This window comes from Mycetomoellerius zeteki, unplaced genomic scaffold (assembly GCF_001594055.1).
Source record: "Mycetomoellerius zeteki isolate Tzet28-1 unplaced genomic scaffold, Tzet1.0 scaffold735, whole genome shotgun sequence".
Lineage (NCBI taxonomy): Eukaryota > Metazoa > Arthropoda > Insecta > Hymenoptera > Formicidae > Mycetomoellerius > Mycetomoellerius zeteki.
This window is the reverse complement of record NW_017257759.1, coordinates 251,377-274,266: the sequence shown is the minus strand read 5'-3', so window position 1 is coordinate 274,266 and position 22,890 is coordinate 251,377. Positions and strand designations below refer to the sequence as shown.

At 36.9% G+C, this 22,890-nt stretch overlaps 1 protein-coding gene across 3 annotated transcripts in view; it reads left to right on the top strand.

Moving 5' to 3' along the window:
* Nucleotides 1–22,178, top strand: part of cv-c (RhoGTPase activating protein) — a 247,726-nt gene extending 225,548 nt beyond the window's left edge. For 2 of the 3 annotated variants that reach the window (XM_018458604.1, XM_018458603.1), the window contains exons 11-16: nucleotides 17,564–19,283; nucleotides 19,631–19,968; nucleotides 20,079–20,230; nucleotides 20,500–20,784; nucleotides 20,964–21,143; nucleotides 21,392–22,178. In XM_018458604.1, the coding sequence (XP_018314106.1) occupies nucleotides 17,564–19,283; nucleotides 19,631–19,968; nucleotides 20,079–20,230; nucleotides 20,500–20,784; nucleotides 20,964–21,143; nucleotides 21,392–21,506 (2,790 nt within the window). In that variant the 3' untranslated portion in view covers nucleotides 21,507–22,178. The remainder of the gene's footprint in view (nucleotides 1–17,563; nucleotides 19,284–19,630; nucleotides 19,969–20,078; nucleotides 20,231–20,499; nucleotides 20,785–20,963; nucleotides 21,144–21,391) is intronic. The other variant, XM_018458605.1, reaches the window with a different exon arrangement.
* Nucleotides 22,179–22,890: the final 712 nt, after the last annotated feature.

Genomic DNA, 22,890 nt, shown 5'->3' with positions numbered 1-22,890 from the left:
AACGTTACGCGTAACGTTACGCGTTATTCGTTATACTTATAACTTTTTCAGTGTAACACATAATAGTGACAAGTTACTTTTCAAAGTGATTTTTCTAACCTTAATACAACCTTAGCGTTTAGTTAGTTAGCGTTACCGTCATAAAAAATTGCAACATCGTCATCAAATTGTTTACTATAAAAAATAACGACAAAATAACTAAAAAGTAACGTTTGCCAATCCTGCAAATAATGTAATGTCTTTTTTGCGATATGAATATGAGAAGATAAAAATGTAAAACATTAAAATATATTAAGATAATATCAACCCTTTATTGCAATATAAAATTTCATTCTTTATTCGCAATCTAAGTTTTTGAGAACTTCATTACAAATTTTTATATTATTCCAAACTATAAAAAATCTGAAAAAATTTTTACGTATTTGTAAAAGCTTTAACAACGAGTTCGTATATATTATAAAAGTTGGATTGTATTTTATTTATTTTTTACAGATTTAAATTTATTAACTAGAATTATTAATAAAAAAAATCGCATACACCTTTAAAGTCCAACATCGAAAGATATTTTTTTTATTTCTTTCAGAAAATTATAAGAGAAGGATTTTGAGAATATTCCTTTAGCCCATATAATTTGCAATCGTATGTGTGTGTATAAAACAGCAGGTTTAACATGTGAAATTCATTTAATGTTACGAGATAAAGATGAATACTTCCTCATATTTTTCTTCTTTATCTCAACAACATCGAAAATTAAACTGTTCAGCCAGAAGGTGCTGTAAAAGGAATTTTGGCTGACGTCGACCTTGCACTCCGAATGGAAAGCACTGACCGACGTATGCATTTACCGGGTGAAAGCTGGTCGTTGATGAGACATGCACACGTGAAGTGTAATGATCTCCTACCGAATCGATGGCCTTACGAAAGCAAAAGGCGGAGTCGCGCGGACCCTCCGGCGTTGACGTTCTCGTGAAACGATTCTGCGAGACAAGAAGGAACGTGCTTTGCGAAACGTGCGATTGATTGATATGAGGAAGTGACACGTAACATTGTCCGTGACTGAATGAACGAGTTGTGACGAGGTTCTCGCTTCACAATAACGTAATCCAGCAAAATCATCACAACAGCGTTCTCGATTGCATGAATAGATCCGTTCAATTTTTGCATTTTCCCTTTATTCCGATGGACCAACATATGAGTCTCCCGTTTCACATCGAAATATTCTCGTTCTTTTTTATTAAAAATCTAGAGTTTGAATGAAATCAATAGGAAAGCTTCAGCATAAAATCTCAGAGAGAAGGATTAATAATTTTTAAAAATCGTAGTACATTTTTCAGCCTTTTTCAATTCACGACATTATATTAAATAACGAATCAATTTTAAGTAAAGTACATCATTAAACGCTTCAATGTTTAGCATAAATCTTTAAGATATTACTAACACGATATTCAGAAATAAAAAGTAAAGTTGTAATTTTTTAATTTTTTATTTTATAAGAGTAAATACAATTTCAACCATTTTCACAATTTTTAAATCATTTTTTACCTTCGCTTCTTTTTACCTTTTTTACAATTTTCGCGGCATACTTAAAGACCCTTTGCTACACGTTAATTTCAAAATCCTACCGTATAAGTAGCGTGACTTTGAATTTTCAAACGATACTAGATTATGCCTACATCAATTTCACAAGATTAAAGAATTTCTTTGAAGCCGAATCTTCTCGCGCGTAACGCAAACGTACACGCAGATAAGAGAAAGTACAGGAATGACTGATGCGTTTTATAGGAATAATTTATACGCGAGCATCGCGCGTAACTTAATTTGGTAAAGCGACGTAGCAGTGTATATCTGTGTAAAAGAGTAGAGACATCCGAGACTTTCGCTGTCGGACGATTGGGTCCCTTTTCCTCTTTTGCCAGAGATCGTTTTCGTTCGAGATCCTCCCTATAATTGTTATTAATAAAAGCTTTCACTCTCCGTGCCTGTGACCACCGAAAATGAGATCTCTCGCGCGTCTCTCGATCCCTGTGTTTGTCGAATCAACGACAGTGGCAATTTGCGGCAATTGGGTCGGTTTAACAACGGTCATATTATCGTGCTCGATCAACCACGTTTTCGTGCCCTACTTCGATCTGGTTCTTGAAAATTGCTGCTTCTCCGGAGCGGTTTGGAGCCACGCTGTCCGTACTGACGAAGGCAATAAATTGAGCCATTTAGAGGAAGTGCATTTAGCTGTCCGTATTTATCGTAAAAGTATTGCGTTAAAAAGATTCGACAGTGACCTGACATTTTTTGTAACAGTATTATAATTTCCTAATTAATCACATTTAATCGATATTATTTTTTATACTGCAATTATGTTATTGTAATTAAATTTAAGATAGTTATATATCATATAAGCTTAAATAGGCAAGATATAATGCATTATTACGAAGAAAAATTCTCTTCCTAAAATACATTTAATATCATGTGGTACAACAATTTATTTAATAAGGACATATTTAATACTATCGGTTTAATGTACATCCTTCATTTAATCAAATTCTAATATCGTGCATCATTATCTTTTAGTTATTAATACACACAGTAGATATGAGCAAAACTTCTAAACTTTTAGAAAGCGCGACAAATTAAATTGATCGCCGGCTTGTTAACTCGCGTTTACGGGGAGCACGAAAATTGCTATCACGTTAAACGAGCACACGCTAATGCTGGACAGGAAGGGAAGGAGGAGGTGAGACATGTAGAAGTATCATCGATGTCCTATCGTCGCGAATACAGGAGTAGGTACAACAAGCGAACTGAGAGTAATTATTTGCCGGTGCGGTAGCCAGCTTTATGCAGCCTTTTACCGTGATACGGACACACGTGCTTACATGATTACATGCATGTGCTTGCGCAAGAGAGAATAATTCCGGATGAAAAGAGGGAGGCAAAATCCGAGTAGAAGGATTTCACGGTCGACTCATTAATTGGCAAACAGTTAATTACCGGACAGGAAGGTTGTTATAAAAGATACTCTATCCAACTGCCTTTCCACCTTTTTATGCTGCTCTTTCTTCACGCTTCGCTGTTTCAGTTTCTTCCTATTCTTCTCTGCTTCACTTTATCCCCTTCACATCAGTAGATTTTTCTTCATGTATAATCTTCTCCTCGGATTTTCTTTTATCAATTTTTTCGCCTGTATATGATTCTCTCATTTCACACCTGGTCTTCTTTTATCCACCTTAAGTCTGCATTTCCTCTGCGTCTTCTTCCTTTTCTTCCTTTCCATCGCGCGCGTCCCGCCTTCTCTATCTACTGATCTACCTTCTCCTTTTACATATGGTCGCCCCTTTTCCGTTTCCTCTTTTTCTTACGCGACGCTGGAAAGAGTAGTGGTAGGCGTAATTACATGTACGCACCCGGGTCGCCGGCGCGGCGTCGGCTTCGCCGGTGCGTAAAACCTGGAAACAGGTTCGGTACACGCAACCGCGGAGAACGCCGCGCTGGCAGACTGCGCGGCACGATTCCACGTCGCACCTGCATATCACAGTCACGCCATTGGCAAGGCATGGTGATAATAATGCTTGGGAATTTTTGCCCTAACAGAGGGTTGACAGTGGCTATAAAATATATTCGACCTATATACAGTATCGTTTTACTAAAATAATTAATTGAAATAATTCCGCTTAGATTCCTCACGTTTCTCCAAAATAAAAGCTCTCGTAATTTCAATTTTATAATTTCATTCTGAAATCATAACTAGAAATCGTAAAGGCGAAAGGAAAAATTAATAATATTGTTCATGTCTTGTATCAGCAGCTATATACGAGAGGATAACCACTTAATGTAATCGTGGGACAGAGTCCTCGAAATCATTATAAAATTCATATGAAATCTCTATGTATAATCCGATAATTACATATGTAATCACGAGAAGTCATTGTATAATATTAAATGAAATCATATGAAATCATGTAATCTGTGGGACAATATTTCAGCTAGATTACCTCCTCGGCTGTATATTCCTGGATTAAAGCATCTCAATATTCTTGACGTGGCTGAATAAATTCCGATCTTCCGAATCTCACATTACACAATCGACGTCGTTCTCTAGAGATAATAATACTTGCATACCTGAACATGAATGAGAGAATCACAGGTGAACGGTTAACGATGAACAACTTAAATTGTCCAACTAAATAAAGATTGCTGATTCATGGACACTCAAAGATACCGTATTTCCCTTTGGCATTCAAAGGAATATCGATCATTATCCGTGGTTTTTCCGAGGCACCTCTCTCTAGCCTCTTTGAAAAGTACCGCGAATTGTCGGAAAGGCGCGACAGGGAACGAAGCGAAGACAACGATGCGTCTCTTTCTCTCGCGCGAGTTGACAAGCGCAAACGACAGCCGACATTCCTCCGTCGATCGCGCAAACCGGTTGCCATAAATTCGCGCGAACGAACGCGACTTGCCCCGTTTCTACCTCCGATACCCGTATCGACGAGCGGCGCTTTTTCCCATACGACGGTCGGTGTACTGTAAATTTTATGTATTTATTCGGAAAAACGCAGTGTTCCTGTGCAGCTTAAAGTGTATAATATGTCTCATTAAGCAGAAATTCATGTACGGTATTTGTGTTGAGTTTATTGCACTTCCTCTTACTCTACTGCTTTATATTGCAATAATTAATCTACAATCGAGTTTTACTTAACAACAATCTTTGTATAAAAGTTATTTTTATTAATTCTTTATGACTCTCTTAAGTATTTTTTTTTAATAATATTTATATATCGTAAAAATACTCAGAGTAGATGTTATCTTTCCAAGATATCACATACTCAAAAAGGATTTTATTATTTTTTATCTCTTCGAGATTTATAATATTTTATAAAGGTTCCTAGAATTTTTAATTTTTCATAATTTAGATTACGAGTGATATTTTTATTGCAAGCGGATATACTTTTAATCTGCAGTCTAAGTACATCTACATAAACAGAAGCGTGGGAAACTTGTGACATTAAATATAAATACAAATAAACAACATTTGGAAGAATCATACTTTATTCTTTTCACATATTTATTATTTCGTATTAGCGATTATATTATAAAAATTATATTAAAAAAATTGTATTATAAGAGAAGCCTGATACATATATTCCGTTTAATATAAATTTTCCATCAGAGCAACGTACGGTTTCCTTTCAACCAAGATGTTAACAAGCTTCACATCCTTGTCTCTCGCGCAAATTAATCCAGTTGCAACTCGGCTTACCGTAATTATACTACGTGCCGCATGAGAGGAAAGTACCCACGCTCGATAATTAGCGCGTCCAATTCGTCGGAACTCGCACCGAAAGCGTGTCATTTCTTCTGCGAACGCGGTCTCTATGTAGAAAGTACACATCCTCGGATGACGATGAGGACAGCGATGATTATCCGAGCGGGATGTCGGTCCGCAACACGAGAGCTCCCTGACCCGAGGAGCTCCTTATCGAGCGATCAAGCCGAGCGTGAGCAGAGACAGGCGCGTTTCTAAGGTGGCATACCGCAGAAATCGGATGACAGGAAACGGTCATTAGCGCGGGATAAATGTCCTCTTGTCACGCTCGTGCATATGCGCATTTCTATGCCGCACCGTTATAACGATTTGAACGCGATCTTGCACGCCCGACGCGGATCTAGTTTTTAATAACCATCGCGCTGCGCCGCTACACTTGCACGATGTAATCACCGTTCTCACACTCACCGGAAGAGGAGTACCGAGAAAATTGTCCCAACTTTTAATTGCATGTTGGAGTGTAGCACCAAACGGAATCCAGCCTTTCCGAGAATTTTAGAAACGTTAAATATATACTCGTAGTACTTCGTTATTTCTAGAAATTATTGCCCGTTGTAATAACATGCTATTAATTAGTAAAGTGTGTTATTATCTATTAAAATTGTATCAGTGTAATCAATCTCTACAATTATAGAAATATCAGTATAAAGTAAGGCCATATTATTTTTGACAATTTCAAAGTCATTCGGCGCTTCGAAATAATTTGAATCTTCGAACTTTTAAAGTGCATATTAAAAAAGTGAAAATATATTTTTAAATATATTTGTATATTTTTTATAAAAATATATTACTATATAAAAATATATTTAGAAGTTTTAAACCTTCAAAACTTCAAATTTTCAAAGCTTCTAAGTTTGAACTTTCGAAATCGAGGCCTTCAAACCAACATCAGCTCTACACTGATGAAAAAAGAATCTGATAATAGCTACCAAATATTGTGAAACAATTCCAATCTTATACTCGATTAATATAACCAAAAATAATTTTTTCTAAATATAAAAAAAAACATAATAACTTAATCAACCGTTTGGTATATATTACTTATTAAACATTTATAAAAATAAAATTATTTTTTGTTCACCAAACACTAAAATTATTTCACTCGACATTTCGTAGCTATTATCTTTTTTTCAGTGTAGTATAAAGTGCTTTGTTAGTTTATCGTTGGGAATGAAAAACGGAGTGATTCTAATAGCACTACTTTCCAGGCGTATTAGAAGAATCTTTTCTAGTATTTAACCGCACGCATCTATTCGCGACGATGGGTGGTGGCCGCCGTCAAATCGCAATGCTTTATTTACAGATGATGCGGTTATCGCAGCTGCTCTGCGCGAGCAACCGCGAGCAGTTAGCGCTCGCGGCCGAGAGCCGACATATTACCATAAATTTCCATCGGACCGTTCAGAAGCCAATTAGAGTAAGTCACACCGTGATGAAGACCGTGATACCGTTCGCGGTTGTTTAAATCAACGACCGCACGGAACCGTTGCATCGCGCTGCAACTTAATGCAATGATTCCATGTCCGATGTCCATTGCATCAAAATTTTGACTTAAGTCGGACTCGCTGCTGCAGGTTACCTGCGATTTGCAACACGAAGACAGAAATTGAAATCAGTCTGTGAACACATGAAGATCCAAAGAGACATTGATTAACGTCAAGCTCTCTCGTTCACGCAAGAATAAAATCTTGCAAGCTTGGCGATTTTTAATTCAGGCTAAACTCACGCTTAATGATAATATAATTAGCTATCTATTTTAAAGTCCGAGTCTTTTTTTGTGATTTTATTTTAATTCTGAGTTTTGCACGCACAGTAAGATTACTTTCACGTTGAAATGCAGCATGTACATCGTGATTTTCTTCATACCACGTTTTGCGTACCATTCTCCGGATCTATTCCAGTGAGCGTCTAATAAGCGACATTTCCATGGTAATAAATAATGACAGAAAAACCGCAGCCTGTTTTCCCCGTTTTTATGTTTTTCTTCGGAAACGTTTACCTGCACATATGTGGACACGTCACGCGCATTAAACAAGTGTCACGCACTGCCTCGGGCGAAGGGACAAGAGCGGGATGCCACGAGATGATTTCTCTCTTGCGAGAGAGTCGAGAGAGAAGCGTCAGGAGAAACGGCTGACGGCCAGACAGCGCGGCGTCGTTGTGCGCGAAGCCCTGGCGTGACAACGAAGTCGTGTGTACGCAACGTAGGAGCATTCAAATCAGAGTTTAGTCAATCATTCAAACAATTTCTAATTCTTTTAAACTCTATTAAATTTTAGAGAAGAAGCTAAACACAACCTGTGAAATTATTTTTTTAATCGTGAAATTTTTCACACAGAGAAAAAATGACTGCAATTACTATAATTTAAATAATTTATATTCATTTTTTTAGGATAACTATACAATTATAGTTATTTTAACTATACAAATCAATTGTGTTATTAATAATAGTCACACACATTACTTGAAAATTTTTTAATTTTTCTTATTTTTTAGTTATTATTATTATATAAATAATAAGTGTATGTAAGAAAATGGTTATATTCATTATAATTGCGATTGCATTTACTGAATAAAAATGTTTATTTCATTTATCATTTGTATTTTGATTTTTACATTATATTGTTTAAAATCATCATAATTTATAGTATAACTTTTTCATATTTGAGAACTACATATATGATTATTATTATAGCAGTAATAATCATAAAAATGGAGTTCCTAATCATAATTGTGTTACCATGTAGTTATAGTCATAAACACTTTTTTCTATCAGTGCAGCATCAAAACATATCACGTGTAGTAACGATCTGCCTCCCACTCAAATGTCTCTGTTACACCGGATGCAGCCGCGTGCCATTTTCAATGTACGCATCGGGAGAAACTCCTACGAGGTTTTCCAACCGAGAACTATCGTTGAAACCGACGCTGTCCTAATACCTCCTTGCGATTGGAATGATCGATCGACCGACTAGGCGAGCTGGTTCTCGCAAACGAGGATTTACTCACCATTAGGACGTTCCGCGAATGGTCGTTAGTTAATGATACCGAAAGCAAGGGATGATGAAGATGACGAGATGGAAGTGGTCGGGATTAATGAGGTGTGACAGGAGTGTCATCGTACGATGTTTTCTTGCGCAAAATTTTTGTAGGAAAATGCATGACATTGATTATCATTGTACCAATTTTGAGAAAGCAAGATTTGTATGTATTCGTAATTTTATACGTAAGCAATTCACATTATATTGTCAATTGTTTATTAAGTTTATTAGTTAAATTGTTAGCTAAATTAATAAATTAAAAAGTAAGAGAAGTAATACATTAAATAATAATAATTTTATAAAAAGAGTGGAGATTCAGTTTCAAATCATATATTAATTTTATTACTTCTATACATCTCTAAATAGATAAATATATTGCTCAATATATCTATTTGTATTTTTATTTCTGTAACTTTATTTTTATTTCTGTGTCATTAATTTCTTTTATTTCCTTGGCTCTTAAAATTGGACAACCGTCTCGTTAATGAAAATGACGCATAAATATCTCTGTGGCCTCCGTTTGATTGGCTGTTTTTTGACGTTAGACTAATTGAATTTCGTGATATACGTTCCACACAATGACGGGCCATTCGTACTCGTTAGGCTGCTGCACATCGAGTGTCACTGATCGCGACAGACCGCAAGCTTCTATACGACGGTGATCGTACGGCCCAAATTTAGAACCACCATAGAACGATGACCTAGATTTGCGAATATTTTCGTTCGCCCTGGGTGGTACACGATAAAAATTCTCTCTTCGCGTGTTGCATGCAACGAATTTTTAAACTTAGATTTTCGCTTTTCGGTCAGCACAAAATAGACTTGAGGAAAACTTAATACGAAACTCAGTTTTTCCTGGATTTATTTATAGAGAAAACGATATTATTATCTTTTATTAACTCTTGATACATATGATTGAGTCAATCTTTTATTCGCGCATGTTTTTTTTTAAATACTAGAAACATCTGGCTAAGAATATAAATCTCTTCCTTATATATTCTTTTCTTTTTTTAATACACAACTTTATAAATACTTTTTTTATAGATGTTAAAGTATATGTAAGAATCACTTAATAATTTTTGTACACCTACTTGTAAAAATGATGAAAATTAATCCGTGCCACGGATGACCTACAGTATGTAATAAAGGACTGGTACTAAAGGTTAAGAATTTTCGGTTTTGTGAATTTTTATCGAGAATAGAATAATGTCGCTAACATGCATTTTTTCGACGCTCTAGATATATTTTTTTGTGCTCTTCTCTGGCCGTTGCATTTCGAGAAACTTAGCCGAGAGTCGAGCGCGAACAAATTGTGCGGGCAAAAACTAGCCGCGCTCCTTGTGAGTATTGTCGATTCCGCGAGTTAAAATTCTCGATTCGAAAGTATGTTATCGTCGTACTTGCGAACGAGACGATGGCAAAAGAAGTAGAGGAGACCGACATTCCAGGGATTTCTGTGGATCGCAACGGCTACAGTCGCGGCTGCAGTAGATTTCTTCATTGACAATCCGTGATTCAGTGACAAGTCCTCGGGAATCGTACGGTTCGCCATGTTAGTCATTTCTTTACGCGAAACATCGAATATAGGCTCCCCGGTTAGCGATGTATCAACCAGTCGTCATTGAATTTATAGCTGCGACCTCTTTTTGCTTAACATTGTCAGGCATCACGATTTCCTTCTTTCATGGTGCAACTGGCGATCGCATTACTCATTTCTTCAATTCACTAAATTTTATTCTTGTTTTACAAATATCAGTTCCAACACGTATACAAATTGTAGAAATTATTACACAGAACTGTCAATAATACAGGCCTTTTTGTATAGAAAATTCACAACTCTCTAAATTTTTTGCAGTAAATCTGACTCCAAGAAAAGAGCGACAGAATTTTCACTCTTTAAGAGTAAGATTAACTACAAAAAATTTAGAGAGCTGTGAATTTTCTATACGAAACGCATATATTAAGAATAGAATTTTCACTCTTTTGGAGTGAAATTCATTCCAAAAAATTTAAAGAGAATGAGTAATCTTTATATACGTTAATTATAGATTAGATAAATTCAATCGTTTTTCATTAGATACTTTTTTAGATTCTATTAATTTATCACGTTCAAACTGTAATGTTGTATGTAATAACGACCATGGTTATATCGTTTTATAATTCGACATTCTTTTTATTTATTGTTATTATATTACTATTATTATTTTTACTTTTGACTACATCTGTAGTCAAACTTAAATTAATATATTCACCAGTATCAAATCTCACTCTTAAATCGGAAGCTTTAGTCGATCACACTTAAAAAGCGTACAGATAGAGCAATTAAATAGTTACGCTAAAATCAATGTTATTTTAAGTGTAAAAGAAGCAGCTCCTGAATGTTCTTATCGCGATAGATCATTTTCATCTGGACGTCATAAATTAAATTAATATATTAATTTAATTTACGTCCAGATGAAAATGATATATTATCGTGTACAGCGACTAGTTAATTGGTAATCCAACGTGACCAATTATTCCGACAACATGAACGTTCATAAATGATTGTAGTATTTAGCTATAATTTGTGCGCCTGTTATAATTGCTTGTAAGACAATAAAGGAATAGATTAGTCATTAGATCAAAGTCTAAAACTTTATATCACATATAATTATATTTTATTTAACATAAAATGATGATAATACGTACATTTTCAATGTTATATGTGTATTTGTAACTGTATTTATACGATGCATAATGAAGTTTTAATGTAATATATATAAATAATTACGCATGTGTGTGTGATTATGATTTCACATAGTTTTATGTAAATCTTATGTAACAAAATTATATATTACACATCTTTCGCAGAAATATTGAATAAATAAATGAGATATGCATTTAATAAGATACTCGGAATTCAGACTGAATTTTTTTTCTCTTGCGTAACGAGTATCCTTCCATATATCCGAGACCGCACGTATTCGCGTGTGCATGTCGGACCGTCCATCGTCCAGGCCCAGAAAAACAACGGACGGAGGTTTGTTCAACCTGCTTAGACGGAAGTGACGTCGGCCGTACACACGGCGGGGCGACACGGCTCGTTGAGTGCCGCGCGGAAATAACTCACGTATAGGGGTATCGTCACGTCTTTCGTAGTAATACGCCGGAACGGAAACGCAGATACGTGCATGCGAGCGAGTGAACGATCTAAGTGCCGAATGGATGGTAATCAGCCGCGAAACTTATGCACGAAAGAGAAAGAGAGAGAAAGAGAATTGATGCCGACGCTCTCGCATTAGATGCATTACTAAAGGTGCATCCTCCTCGGAGGAGAATGAAGAAAAGTGTCTATCGCGTCGATTCTCCGCGACATAAATACATATCTATAGCCTTCGTCGTTGGCTCGTAGAGTCGTCTCGCCGTCTCGCCCTTCGTCAAGCGTGACGGTATAATACTTAATAATAACGGCGAAATGCACTGAGAAAAAAAAGTTGTTTCAAAAAAATATTAGTTCAACTTAATGTAGCAGTCACGGGATGTCAAGCAAGTATTTGTTAATTCAAACAAATAATATATTTTAAATTACAAGATTTTGTTAATCTAAATATATAAATATTTACTAAATAATTATTACGAACTAAACGCATTTAGTTAAGTTAACAACTTTTTTTTCTCGGTGTGTCGGAGAGAAAGTAAAAATAATCGGAATACGCGATATAGGATAAAAATTAGAAACACCGAAGTGTCGTTTTTCTCATCAGCTTCTCGTAGTTGAATATGCGATGGTCTATATTAATTTGCATTTATATCAAAGAAAAAAACTTCGGAATATAAATTGTCAAAGTTGAATGAAACTGAAATGCTTCTGAATTATGTCAGTAAAGTAAATCATTAATTTTATATTATTGAAAGAGTAATGGATACTTTATATTCTCGTCAGCCTCTCCGTCAAGTACTTATCGCAGTTCACGAACGAGGGATTCTATTTAGCCTTCCAGTTTTTCTTGGTCCGGAAAGTCGTTATCGGCATTCACGCATCCGAGAGCTTTTCATTCCGCTATTATCCATCAACCCGTTCTATCAGTGGCTGCCCCGGTTGCTCCGTTACCGAGAAAAGAGAAACGACATGGTAACCCTTGCGACTTCTCGTGGTATCTCGTCAAGTTCCTATAAAGGTGACTAAGCCGAAATGGGCGTCTTTTCGTGCGTCTCGAAGACGGTTGGCTTTCTAACAATAGGACCGACACATCGCTTCTCATTACGAAACCTGTATTTGACGCCTTTGTATTTTCACGTTGAGCACACACAAATTGTATGCCTGTGTGCAACCTCACGTGATCCACGCTAATACATGACAATAGACCCGGTCTCACCGTAGAAAAGCCTCGTACGGTTTGCACGGTGGCACCGTTTAACACACGCGAATACACACGCACACGTTTCTCATCTAAGAAGCGAGGATCACGTTTTGAATCGTAGTTATGAATGCGCAATTTACAAGAAATGCGACAGTCTACGAAAGGAAAATTATGCAACTCTTTATAAAGCGCTGACTTTTAACATTTTGACTGCATGTGTATTCAATTGGGACATACCTATGTGAGTTCAGGATGCCGCGTGTATGAATTTGAATGCGTACATATTTACTTATCATTATATATGAACATTTTGCATTAATTTTATATAGCATATTCTAAATTCTGAATCCATCAACTTAACTGAAGATATTTATTTAAAAAACATTTTATTGGAAATTTTTTAAGTAAATTTTTATTTCAAAAATTTACTTAAAAATTACATTATATAAAACAGGGGTGGTCAATACTTAAAATCCCAAGAAGTAAGAGTCTGACCAATCTTCTAGTTTGATTAAAAATGATGTACATACATATGCACTACACGTGCACTTACATATATTGTGTACTTACATAATTATAAATCTCTAACAACATATCTGCTTTTCAATTTTTTTCACGTGCTCAATCATTATTTGGAGCCCTATTCTGTTTTTTTAACGGCAATGTCAATATCGTTATGTGTCGTTGCACAGTTTTTTTATCATATAAAATTGATAAAATATCTGCGCAACGACACTGTAACGATATCAACATTGTCGTTAAGAGTTACAGAATAGGGCAGCTGATTAGTTCTGACATTTTTTATCAAACCAATTAAAAATAGAACAAGGTGTTGGTCAAATTCTTACTTATAGGAACACTAGTCAATCCGCCACACTCGTGCCACTAGTGGTACGCAAAATTATGCTCACAATAGCACGCTTAAAGAATTACGAACTATCAAAGAAAAATTAAAACAGAAAATGACAGTAATATAGCAACCGTACTCCACTAAAATCTATTTTTTTGCATTTACGCTCTCTGACTGTGTTTGTTTTATTCATTTTCGTGCTAAACTATTTACTTTAAAACGGATGTCTGTAAAGAGGAGTAAAAGAAATAAACTTTGTTAAACAGAAGAAGTCTTTGCTTTCAATGAAAAAGAAGAAAGTATAAATAAGATAAGATAATTCTTCTTTGCTTAATTTTATAGTAGAGTGGCACACTAAAAATTTCGAACCTTTATAATGGTACATCAGACAAAAAGGTTAACTACTCCTGATGAAAAATAATAGTTCGGCTCACACACACACACACACACACACACACACACACACACACACACACACACACACACACACACAAGAGAACCGATTACGAAAATCCGTCTGGCAGTCAAAGAGTTAAAGCATAAATATTGAATAAAATTTCTTGCAGCATCTTTTTATTCTCTTCTAACTTGACTAAATGTTTATTATTCCTTTATTACAGAATAATGAAGTAAAAAATGGTATTGTATAAGTTGTATTTTTGTGTATTATTGAAATTAATTAAGATGCATTTTGCATTTACTTCTCGTTTGATTTATTTTTAGATGAATATAAGTATTATAATGACATTGGTACCAATTCTCGGATGATTAATGTCAGCTGGCGCCACTAAAAAAGAAATGTGCCATTTCTGTGTTACTACACACAAAAGAGATGTTTTATTTATATGTACAGGGCCATTGGAAGAAATAATTAGCGGCGCAAAAATAGTTTCGCAATTATATACCGTGGCTTATACCAGCGTGAACCTCGCCTCGCAGGCTTCGTCAAAGACTCGACGTTTGTTACCGAAGTCGTCGTCGTCTTCGCTGTCGTTGACGACGCCGTCGACGACGTCGCTGTCAGTCGTCATCCGGCTGATTTTATTTCTGTCGCCTCGACGGAAAGATTTCGAAAGCTCGTTCGCCTGCCCCGCCTGTAGCATTAGGCCAATACAGAACGCGAAATGCACTTCGAAATCTCAAAAATCTATTTTCTGCCGGCGTCGCCCACGCCTTATTTCCAGGCCGATATCCCGTGCGTGCAATGTCGCGTATTTTTATCCGTGGCCCACATCCCCGAGGAGAAACACTACCTCATTATTATTCGGTCACTCGCGTAATCGAACGAGGAAAAAACAAGAAACATGTGGAAGACGCGAAAAAACGAAACTTCGCTCCATGACGGAGATCTGTAAACCCATTTCGAGCATTAGCCACTCAACACCCATGTTGCGCTGCGCGAGATTGTTCTAGTAAATTATTTTTTACAACGTGTATCATAACCTGCCTTGGAAACACCGTATTTTCTTCATAAAACGGGATTTATTGTGGCGATAAAAGCACACAATCATTCTTCCGGACGTCCAAAGCTTCCCGAAATGAATTAGGAACACGCGGTTTGGGGCCGCGTCAGTTCGTCGGACGGATCGTTGAGCGGAGCAGTATAAATCAGTAATAGCCTGCCATAAATTTCAGAAGGCACAATGAAATTTAATTTAGGAGACATAATTAGGACGTAAATTGTTTTAACGTGACGAAAATTTAAAATGTTTCTTGTTATAACACTTATTAAACTGATGGTGATTTGGAATGAAACTAATGGTATATAAAAAATTATTATACATCATTTACATAAGAAATTATTTAATTTTTATTACATCCTCCGGTAATATCTGGCAATGTTCTATTTCCACTAAATAATATACTTCTTTTTATTATGTTAAGAGCAACTTCAAACAAATTTTGATTAACTTAATCAGCACTATTATATTTAAAAATATTTATCAAATAATAAAATATTTATTAAATAAACAAATAAAATTTTATCAATTAATAGAATTATGTTTTATGTATCAAAAGAAGGATTATGAATAACTGTATATATTAGAGATTATGTCTTAAGTGATTCTTGCCCATTTTTATTAATGTAGATTAACTTTCATTTTGGTTTAACTTACTTTTTATCTTTTTCTAATTTTTAGAACTAGAAAAAGATGAAGAGTTAGTTGAACGGAGATTAAAATTAAATATAAATAGGTAATAGGGCCAAGGTTAATACGTGTGGTCAGATTTAAAGAATAAAAATAAAAATAACATAAACATACGATAACTTTAATCTAAATGCCGGCAATAATAACAAACGTTTCGATCCGCATCGGATCCTTCTCAATGTTAGAATTGAATACAAACGAAAAACTTTTTTAAAAGTAATATTAAAAATTATAATTTAGAAACTTCCCTCTCATCTCGCAGTGTCTCCGCCAACATGTTGATACGAAATTCGGCAATGTGTCTATCCGCTCATGTGTAATGCATGACTTCTGTCAAACATAAGTCATACAAATAATCGCAATACAAAATAAATACGCAGTCATACAGAATTATAAAAAATGTATAAAATATAATAAATATGAAAATTACAATCATACAGAAACTGATAATCGGTAATAGCAAATTATCATTAATATAAGAGTCAGTAATAAGAATGATAATATAAAATACAAACATAGATAAAGTCAGTAATATACGCATAAAACAGAAGTATGATATAAGTTGTAGTATATGCGGAGTGCATTAGTGGAAGTAATAAAAATTATGAATACCTTCATGCGGATCATAATCAGGCCAATGCGAGGAGAGTTAAAAATCTTGTCTTTACTCGTTCGTGTACTTAGACATTATATAGACAACAAAACGACGATTAAAATTAAACTACATTGAATATAGATAGAAACGGGCATTTGTCGCTCGAGTTAATCGATTAAGTTAATCAGAGTTTAGTCAAAATCACTCTGACGTGATAACAGCGACTTTTTTCTCAAAAATCTCAAGTTTCCCCGATCCGTCGGTCCTTCGGAAACCACTTAATTCTTATTACGCCAGCTGATGACCTCGGGATTATGGAGCCAGTAATTTTTTTTTCCTTTACCGAGCACAGCAGGAAATACTTAACTTGAGACCTTAAGACCCCATCGCCGATTACAACTGGTAAAAGTGGCCGGTGCACGGAACACTTTCTACAATTAATTACACAGCACGGGCGCGATTCGCATATTTTTCAATGGCGGTCCTTAATTTCGTCGTTACGAATTGATTGCAAAGTACTGTCGTTCATTAAACATTTAATGAATATCGTTTATTTCCAGCGTTACGTTTCTCTCTCGTATGGACGTTATGCTAGATAAATATGAGTCACACATTCTTTCGCCACTTTGTTAGTCCGCTATAATCCCGCGGAAGAAACGCCCAGGCTTTTACGGATTACACGCACCGGTCGGCTAGTTTATTACTTGCTTTGTACTTGCCCGAATCGCACCTTACACGCGACATCCACGCGATTATCCTCGTGCGAAATAAATGGGTTCGAGGACCTGCTCGCGAAAGCCGCACGAACGGAATTCTCACATTCGAATCAAGTTCCCGAATCCAGATTCAGCTGGATCTGGATCGTGATTCAGCATGGTGAATCACATTTTGCTACATCGCGTTTTTGCTTGGAAATCTAGGTCAATCAGAATAACTATGATGTTCTTGTTAAAATTAATTATTATGATCGTTATCGGCACAGTAATTCAATTAAATCTAATGCTTCAACGATGGCCTTAATAAATCAATTTTTCTTAAAACTGGTTGATATGTTTATAACAGAAGTTGTTTTATTAAAATCATAACCATTATCCAAATAATTATTATCATATTTTTTTGTTTCTTTTCTCCGTTTTATTATTATTTATTATAGAAGGTTGCTTTAATGCGACTTTAGAGAAATATTATATATAATTATAATTAATATTAATTGTATATTAAAATTCGCTTTATTTTAAATTATGTGTTATCGTTTGTGATACAGAGTGCTGGTGGTGACGAATCCGACGAGGACACGCAATGCGCCTTGAGCGAAAAATGGACCTTCGAGAAGAGGACGAGACGCTGGTCACGCATAGGCGACGTCACAGCGGCAAACGTCGAGAGGCTCCAAGCGATCGCCGGGCAGAATGCTGCGTCCGAGGACGACTCCGTCGAGGATCGTCTGGAGGCTGAAGAGGCGGAAGATACCATGCTGGAGAATCTACGATACGGCAGCTTACCACCAGGAACTCTTCCTGATGGGGAAAACGGTACGCGGTTTCGCAGATCCGGTTCGGAGAGGCTACGGGACGGCGCAAAAGCTTTTCTGAGGCGCGTGGAGTCCCTAAAATCGCGACGGAGGAAACGCCAGAATCGTGACGGGGTGGTGATCAGCGGACCGCAAGTGCTCGATGTGATGTCCATGCAACAGAAGATGAAGGAGCTAAACTGTGTGGATGTATCGCCCACGGAGCCGGCACCGATGTCCTTCAACGAACTCCTATCGGCTTCGCCTGTACAAATTCCCGGTTCGCCGGTCACTCTACCGGCCTCTCCTTATCATCTACCACCGTCGCCGTTGGCGAACACGCCTAGTCCCTTCGGCGACGATTCCTCCAGCTACTGCTCGGACGGTTCGCAAGGTGGTGGACCGACACCAACGCCGACCCGCACAAAGATGAATCGCGCCCGCCGATTTCTACATCGCGGCAGGGAGGATCAGGGCGCGCTGAGCGACTCCGAATGCCAGCCGATGAACTGGCGACACCGATATTTTCGCGATGCTAACAGCAATCACGCGAAGGTGCTAGAGTTCGTGAATGTACGTTCTCAAAGTTCCAAGGAGCGTTCCCAAAATTCCACGCCGGGAAAGAATTCACCGATCAACACCCGCGGCGGTAGTCTAAATCTCGGCAAGGAATCACAGAGGTATCGCGACAAACTCGCGCAAGACAAGGATGAAAAGGCAGTATCCTCGAAGCGGGAAGACAAGATGCGCAAAAGCTTCCGGCGTCGTGATGAATCGCACAGGGAAGGCAAATCGCTATCTAAAGAGGTGACAGTCTACCGAGAAAAATCCAGGTCCAGGAGCTCTGAATTGGCCGGCAGTCAAGAGAGTGGCTCCACTGTGGCTAGTAGGGATTCCGAACCGGAAGAAGAATTACCTAGGCACAAGGGCACCGTTGTGAGGTGGCACAGCTTCCAGAGAGGATCGCTCTATCCCGAACCCTTAGATCCATTGTGTCCTAGAGCGATGGCCTCCATGTCATGCGGACAACTTTTAGTTCTAAGGAAACTGGCACTGCTAAAACTCACAGCATGCATGGAACGGTATTGTCCGACTCATCGCACTGGTTGGAACTGGGAGCTTCCGAAATTCATCAGAAAAATTAAGACGCCTGATTATAAAGACAAGACGGTTTTCGGAGTGCCACTCTTGCTGTCTCTACAGAGGACCGGTCAAGCATTACCTAAATGTATCCAGATCGCTTTGAGATGGCTGAGAGCCAACGCTCTGGATCAGGTGGGCATCTTTAGAAAGAGCGGCGTCAAGTCGAGGATACAGAAGTTGAAGATCATGACGGAGACCCAGGGGGACAATATCAATTTTGATGGACAGCAGGCATTCGATGTCGCTGATCTTGTCAAACAGTATTTCAGAGAGCTGCCGGAGGCTCTGCTGACGAACAAGCTCTCGGAGACGTTCATCGCTATCTTTCAACGTAAGTTTGTGCGATTCCTTGTTTTCTAGAGTATAATTGACCCTTGGACATCACACTATGGGAACAACACACTTGGACATGGCATACCCAACCTCTAATTCGATTGCTTATAACTTTTATAAAAATGAACATATTGTAAATAATTTTTTTTTAATCAAAATGTTAGACATTAAAGAACATAACAGTATCAAGCAATAGATATTTTTATTAATAAAAAAATTATAAACAACGGAAGAGATATTAGAAAAAAAAATCGAGTGTGATATCGAAAAAACATTAACAAATTAACAACTATAATCATGCGAAGAGGGAAACATGATTTTGCAATGGATCGGTTGTTTTCGCAGATGTACCAGTAGAATTGCGACCCGATGCTGTGCAGTGCGTCCTGTTACTGCTCCCGGACGAACATCGCGAGGCACTGGAAACTCTGCTTGATTTCCTCAATCATGTCGCCAGCAACTCGCCCTATAACCAAATGACAGCCTCGAATCTGGCTGTGTGTCTAGCCCCGAGCCTGTTTCACTTCAACCACAGTAACACGAACGTGACTAACAGGTCGAGCAGCGTGTCGCCACGTAGGCGAAAGACTGTGGGCATTCCCGATCAGCGAGAATTGTCGGAAAATAAAGCTGCTCACGACTGTCTTCTGTATCTGGTCAAGATGCATCGTGAATTATTCATGGTGAGTGCTGAAGCATCGTTATTCGTCGATCGCGATCGCTCGCACGCTTGGTTCGATCACAAGCGTGAACGAGGGAAGGGCACGGCTCATGCCTCTTCCGGTTCTTTCAGGTCTCGTCGGACATGTTGACGCAGTGTCACTTTAATTACATGGAAGAGAGCATTCCAGTCGCTCTGGAGGAACTCGGTTCGGAATTGAAGCAGGATTGGAGGGGATACCTGTACGCCTGTACCACGGCGTTGCTGAAGGAAGCGCGAGAAAAGTGAGTACTTGTCATTATTATGATTTTATTCGTTTGTGAAAAAAATAATGGAAACGGTTAAAAATTTTCAAATCAAAGTTATATATCTTTATATAGACAAATATAAATGAAAGAAAGATTGAAAAGAATACAATATATCGAATCAAGATCAAACAAGTAATAAAATAAACAGTAATAAAATAACAAAATAACAAGTAATAAAATAATAAAATAAATAGATTAACAGAAGATTTATAATGCGCTGAATTGAAGATTGTAATTCGTTCTAGCAGAAGTCGCGGTTGGGTCACAGTAAGCAATCCTGCTGACAACAGCGTAGAAATGGCATATAAAAAGGTTGGCGATGGACATCCGCTTCGTCTCTGGCGAGTATCAACCGAAGTCGAAGCTCCTCCAAACGAGCTGTTACATCGTGTGCTAAGAGAAAGACACATCTGGGATCCACAACTTTTAAAATACAGACTGGTGACCAAATTGGATACCAATGTGGAGGTCTTCCAATACGCCACCGGGAACATGAGTCCGCTGCCCGCCCGAGATTATTGTGTATTAAGGTGAATTAATCAAGTTACATCAGTTGTCATGATCAAATCACTTATTTTTTTTATTCAATTTAAATAAAAAGAAAACATCTGAAAATTATTGTATTTTTATAAATAACAAATATTTCATTTTCCGTGAATGATTAATAGAGATGTTTATAGTTTCTAATTAGTATAATTAATTTTTGCAGATCTTGGCGGAATGATCTTCCTAAAGGTGCTTGCGTCATTGTCGAAACATCCGTGCAACATCCAGATGCCCCTGTCATGCTTGGAGGAACTCGCGGTATCGTTTTGGCCTCACGTTATCTTATCGAACCATGTGGCAGCGGCAAATCTCGCATTATGCATTTATCCAGAGTCGATACAAAGTAAGTAATATCAAATGTTTTTCTTAAATATACGTATAACTCACTTCATCTTATTCGATTCTTGACTTTTTTTTAGAAATGGTTTACAAAAATTTATTTGAAGTGCGAATTATTTATCTTTATTTATTTAATATTAATTAATTATCTTTACTTATTAAAAAATAATTCTTTCATTTATTTGAAATAAATTTATATTAAATAGACTCTTGAAATTAGACGAGAATTCAAATGAAATAATTTGTTTTCAGGGGACGCACACCTGAATGGTACAATAAGAGCTATGGACATATCGCTGCCCTTCATCTCAGCAAAATCCGTAATTCTTTCAAGCACACCACTGACGGACCTGAAAGTAAAGTTTGAGAACAGAGTACCGTGCAACAGCTATTGTTGCACGGTTCTTCTTTTCCTTCCTCCTCTTCGTCCTCTTCCTCCTCCTCCACTTCTACTTCCATGTCCACCTCCACGTTCACTTCCACTTCCACGTCCATGTCTACTCTCCAAGTACCCGATGAGCAGCAATATGACAACAGGATCCTAAAGGACGTATTACAAGTCCAGCCTACTATCGATGAGGAATAATCTCGATCAGCGCGATCAGTAACCAAAACCCACCGATGTCGTAGTTAGCTTTGTTCAGCAACTGTTTTTGAACTTGAGATAAGCAATCTATTTTATCGTATAGTAGTATAGTAATAGAATCCCCCGTATGACGTTTACTATACAAAAATCTTGCCGTCCGTTTGTCATGAAAGTTGTAAGGGATGGGATATAAAGAATGAGAATGTCAATCTTACTGAACAATTGTAATGAAGATGGCTCACGCGCGTCTTAATAAATCGGCCATTTCGGAATATAAAGAACAACTCGTTTGTTTGCAATTGGGTGCGATATCTGAAATTGCGTCTTGCTGCAATTTTTTAATTTCATCGCATTTTAATGCTGAAAGATTAAACGGCCGATAAACGTTTCCGTTGCGAGATAGAAGATGAACGTCATTCGGTGTTTTCGACGACTATGTGTATGTGTTTATATGAAAATAGCGACTTCATGGGTTTATTCTATACTGTAGCAAGTTCATATCTTCGATAAAAATAAAATAGTACGATACATCAGAGAGAGAGAGAGAGAGAGCAAGAGTTAATATTAATGATATTTTTCTCACAATATCATAATCGATAAAACTTCCTGATATAAAAAGTCATTGTTTTAACTTGTATAAATTATAATATAAATTAAATACAATTAATTTTTGTAATACTTTATTTTTGCAGCAAAATTTTATTACTAGACTTCATATCAAATATTTTTCTACAACTAGGCACATTCATAATATGTGTGTGCCGTGATGAAACTTTAAGATGAGCAAATGAAGTTAATATTAACGATATTTTTCTCTTATAAAATCATAAAATCGATAAAATTTCTTGGTACAAAAAGTCATTTCGACTTGTACAAATTATAATATAAATTACGATACAACTAAATTTTTTTAATATTTTATTTTTGCAACAAAATTTTATTACTGGATTGCATGTCAAATATTTTTCTATAATTGAGCACAACCATAATATATGTCCTGATGAAGCTTTTAAGATGAACAAATGAATCCGTGGGACCGAATCGTAATAAAATGTCGCTATGCAGAATCATTCAAACTTGTAGAATGCACCAATCAGTTACAGTGACAGTTGTAAACGAAACCGCATCTAAGTTGACGGTGTTCGTTACCATTTATAATGACAAT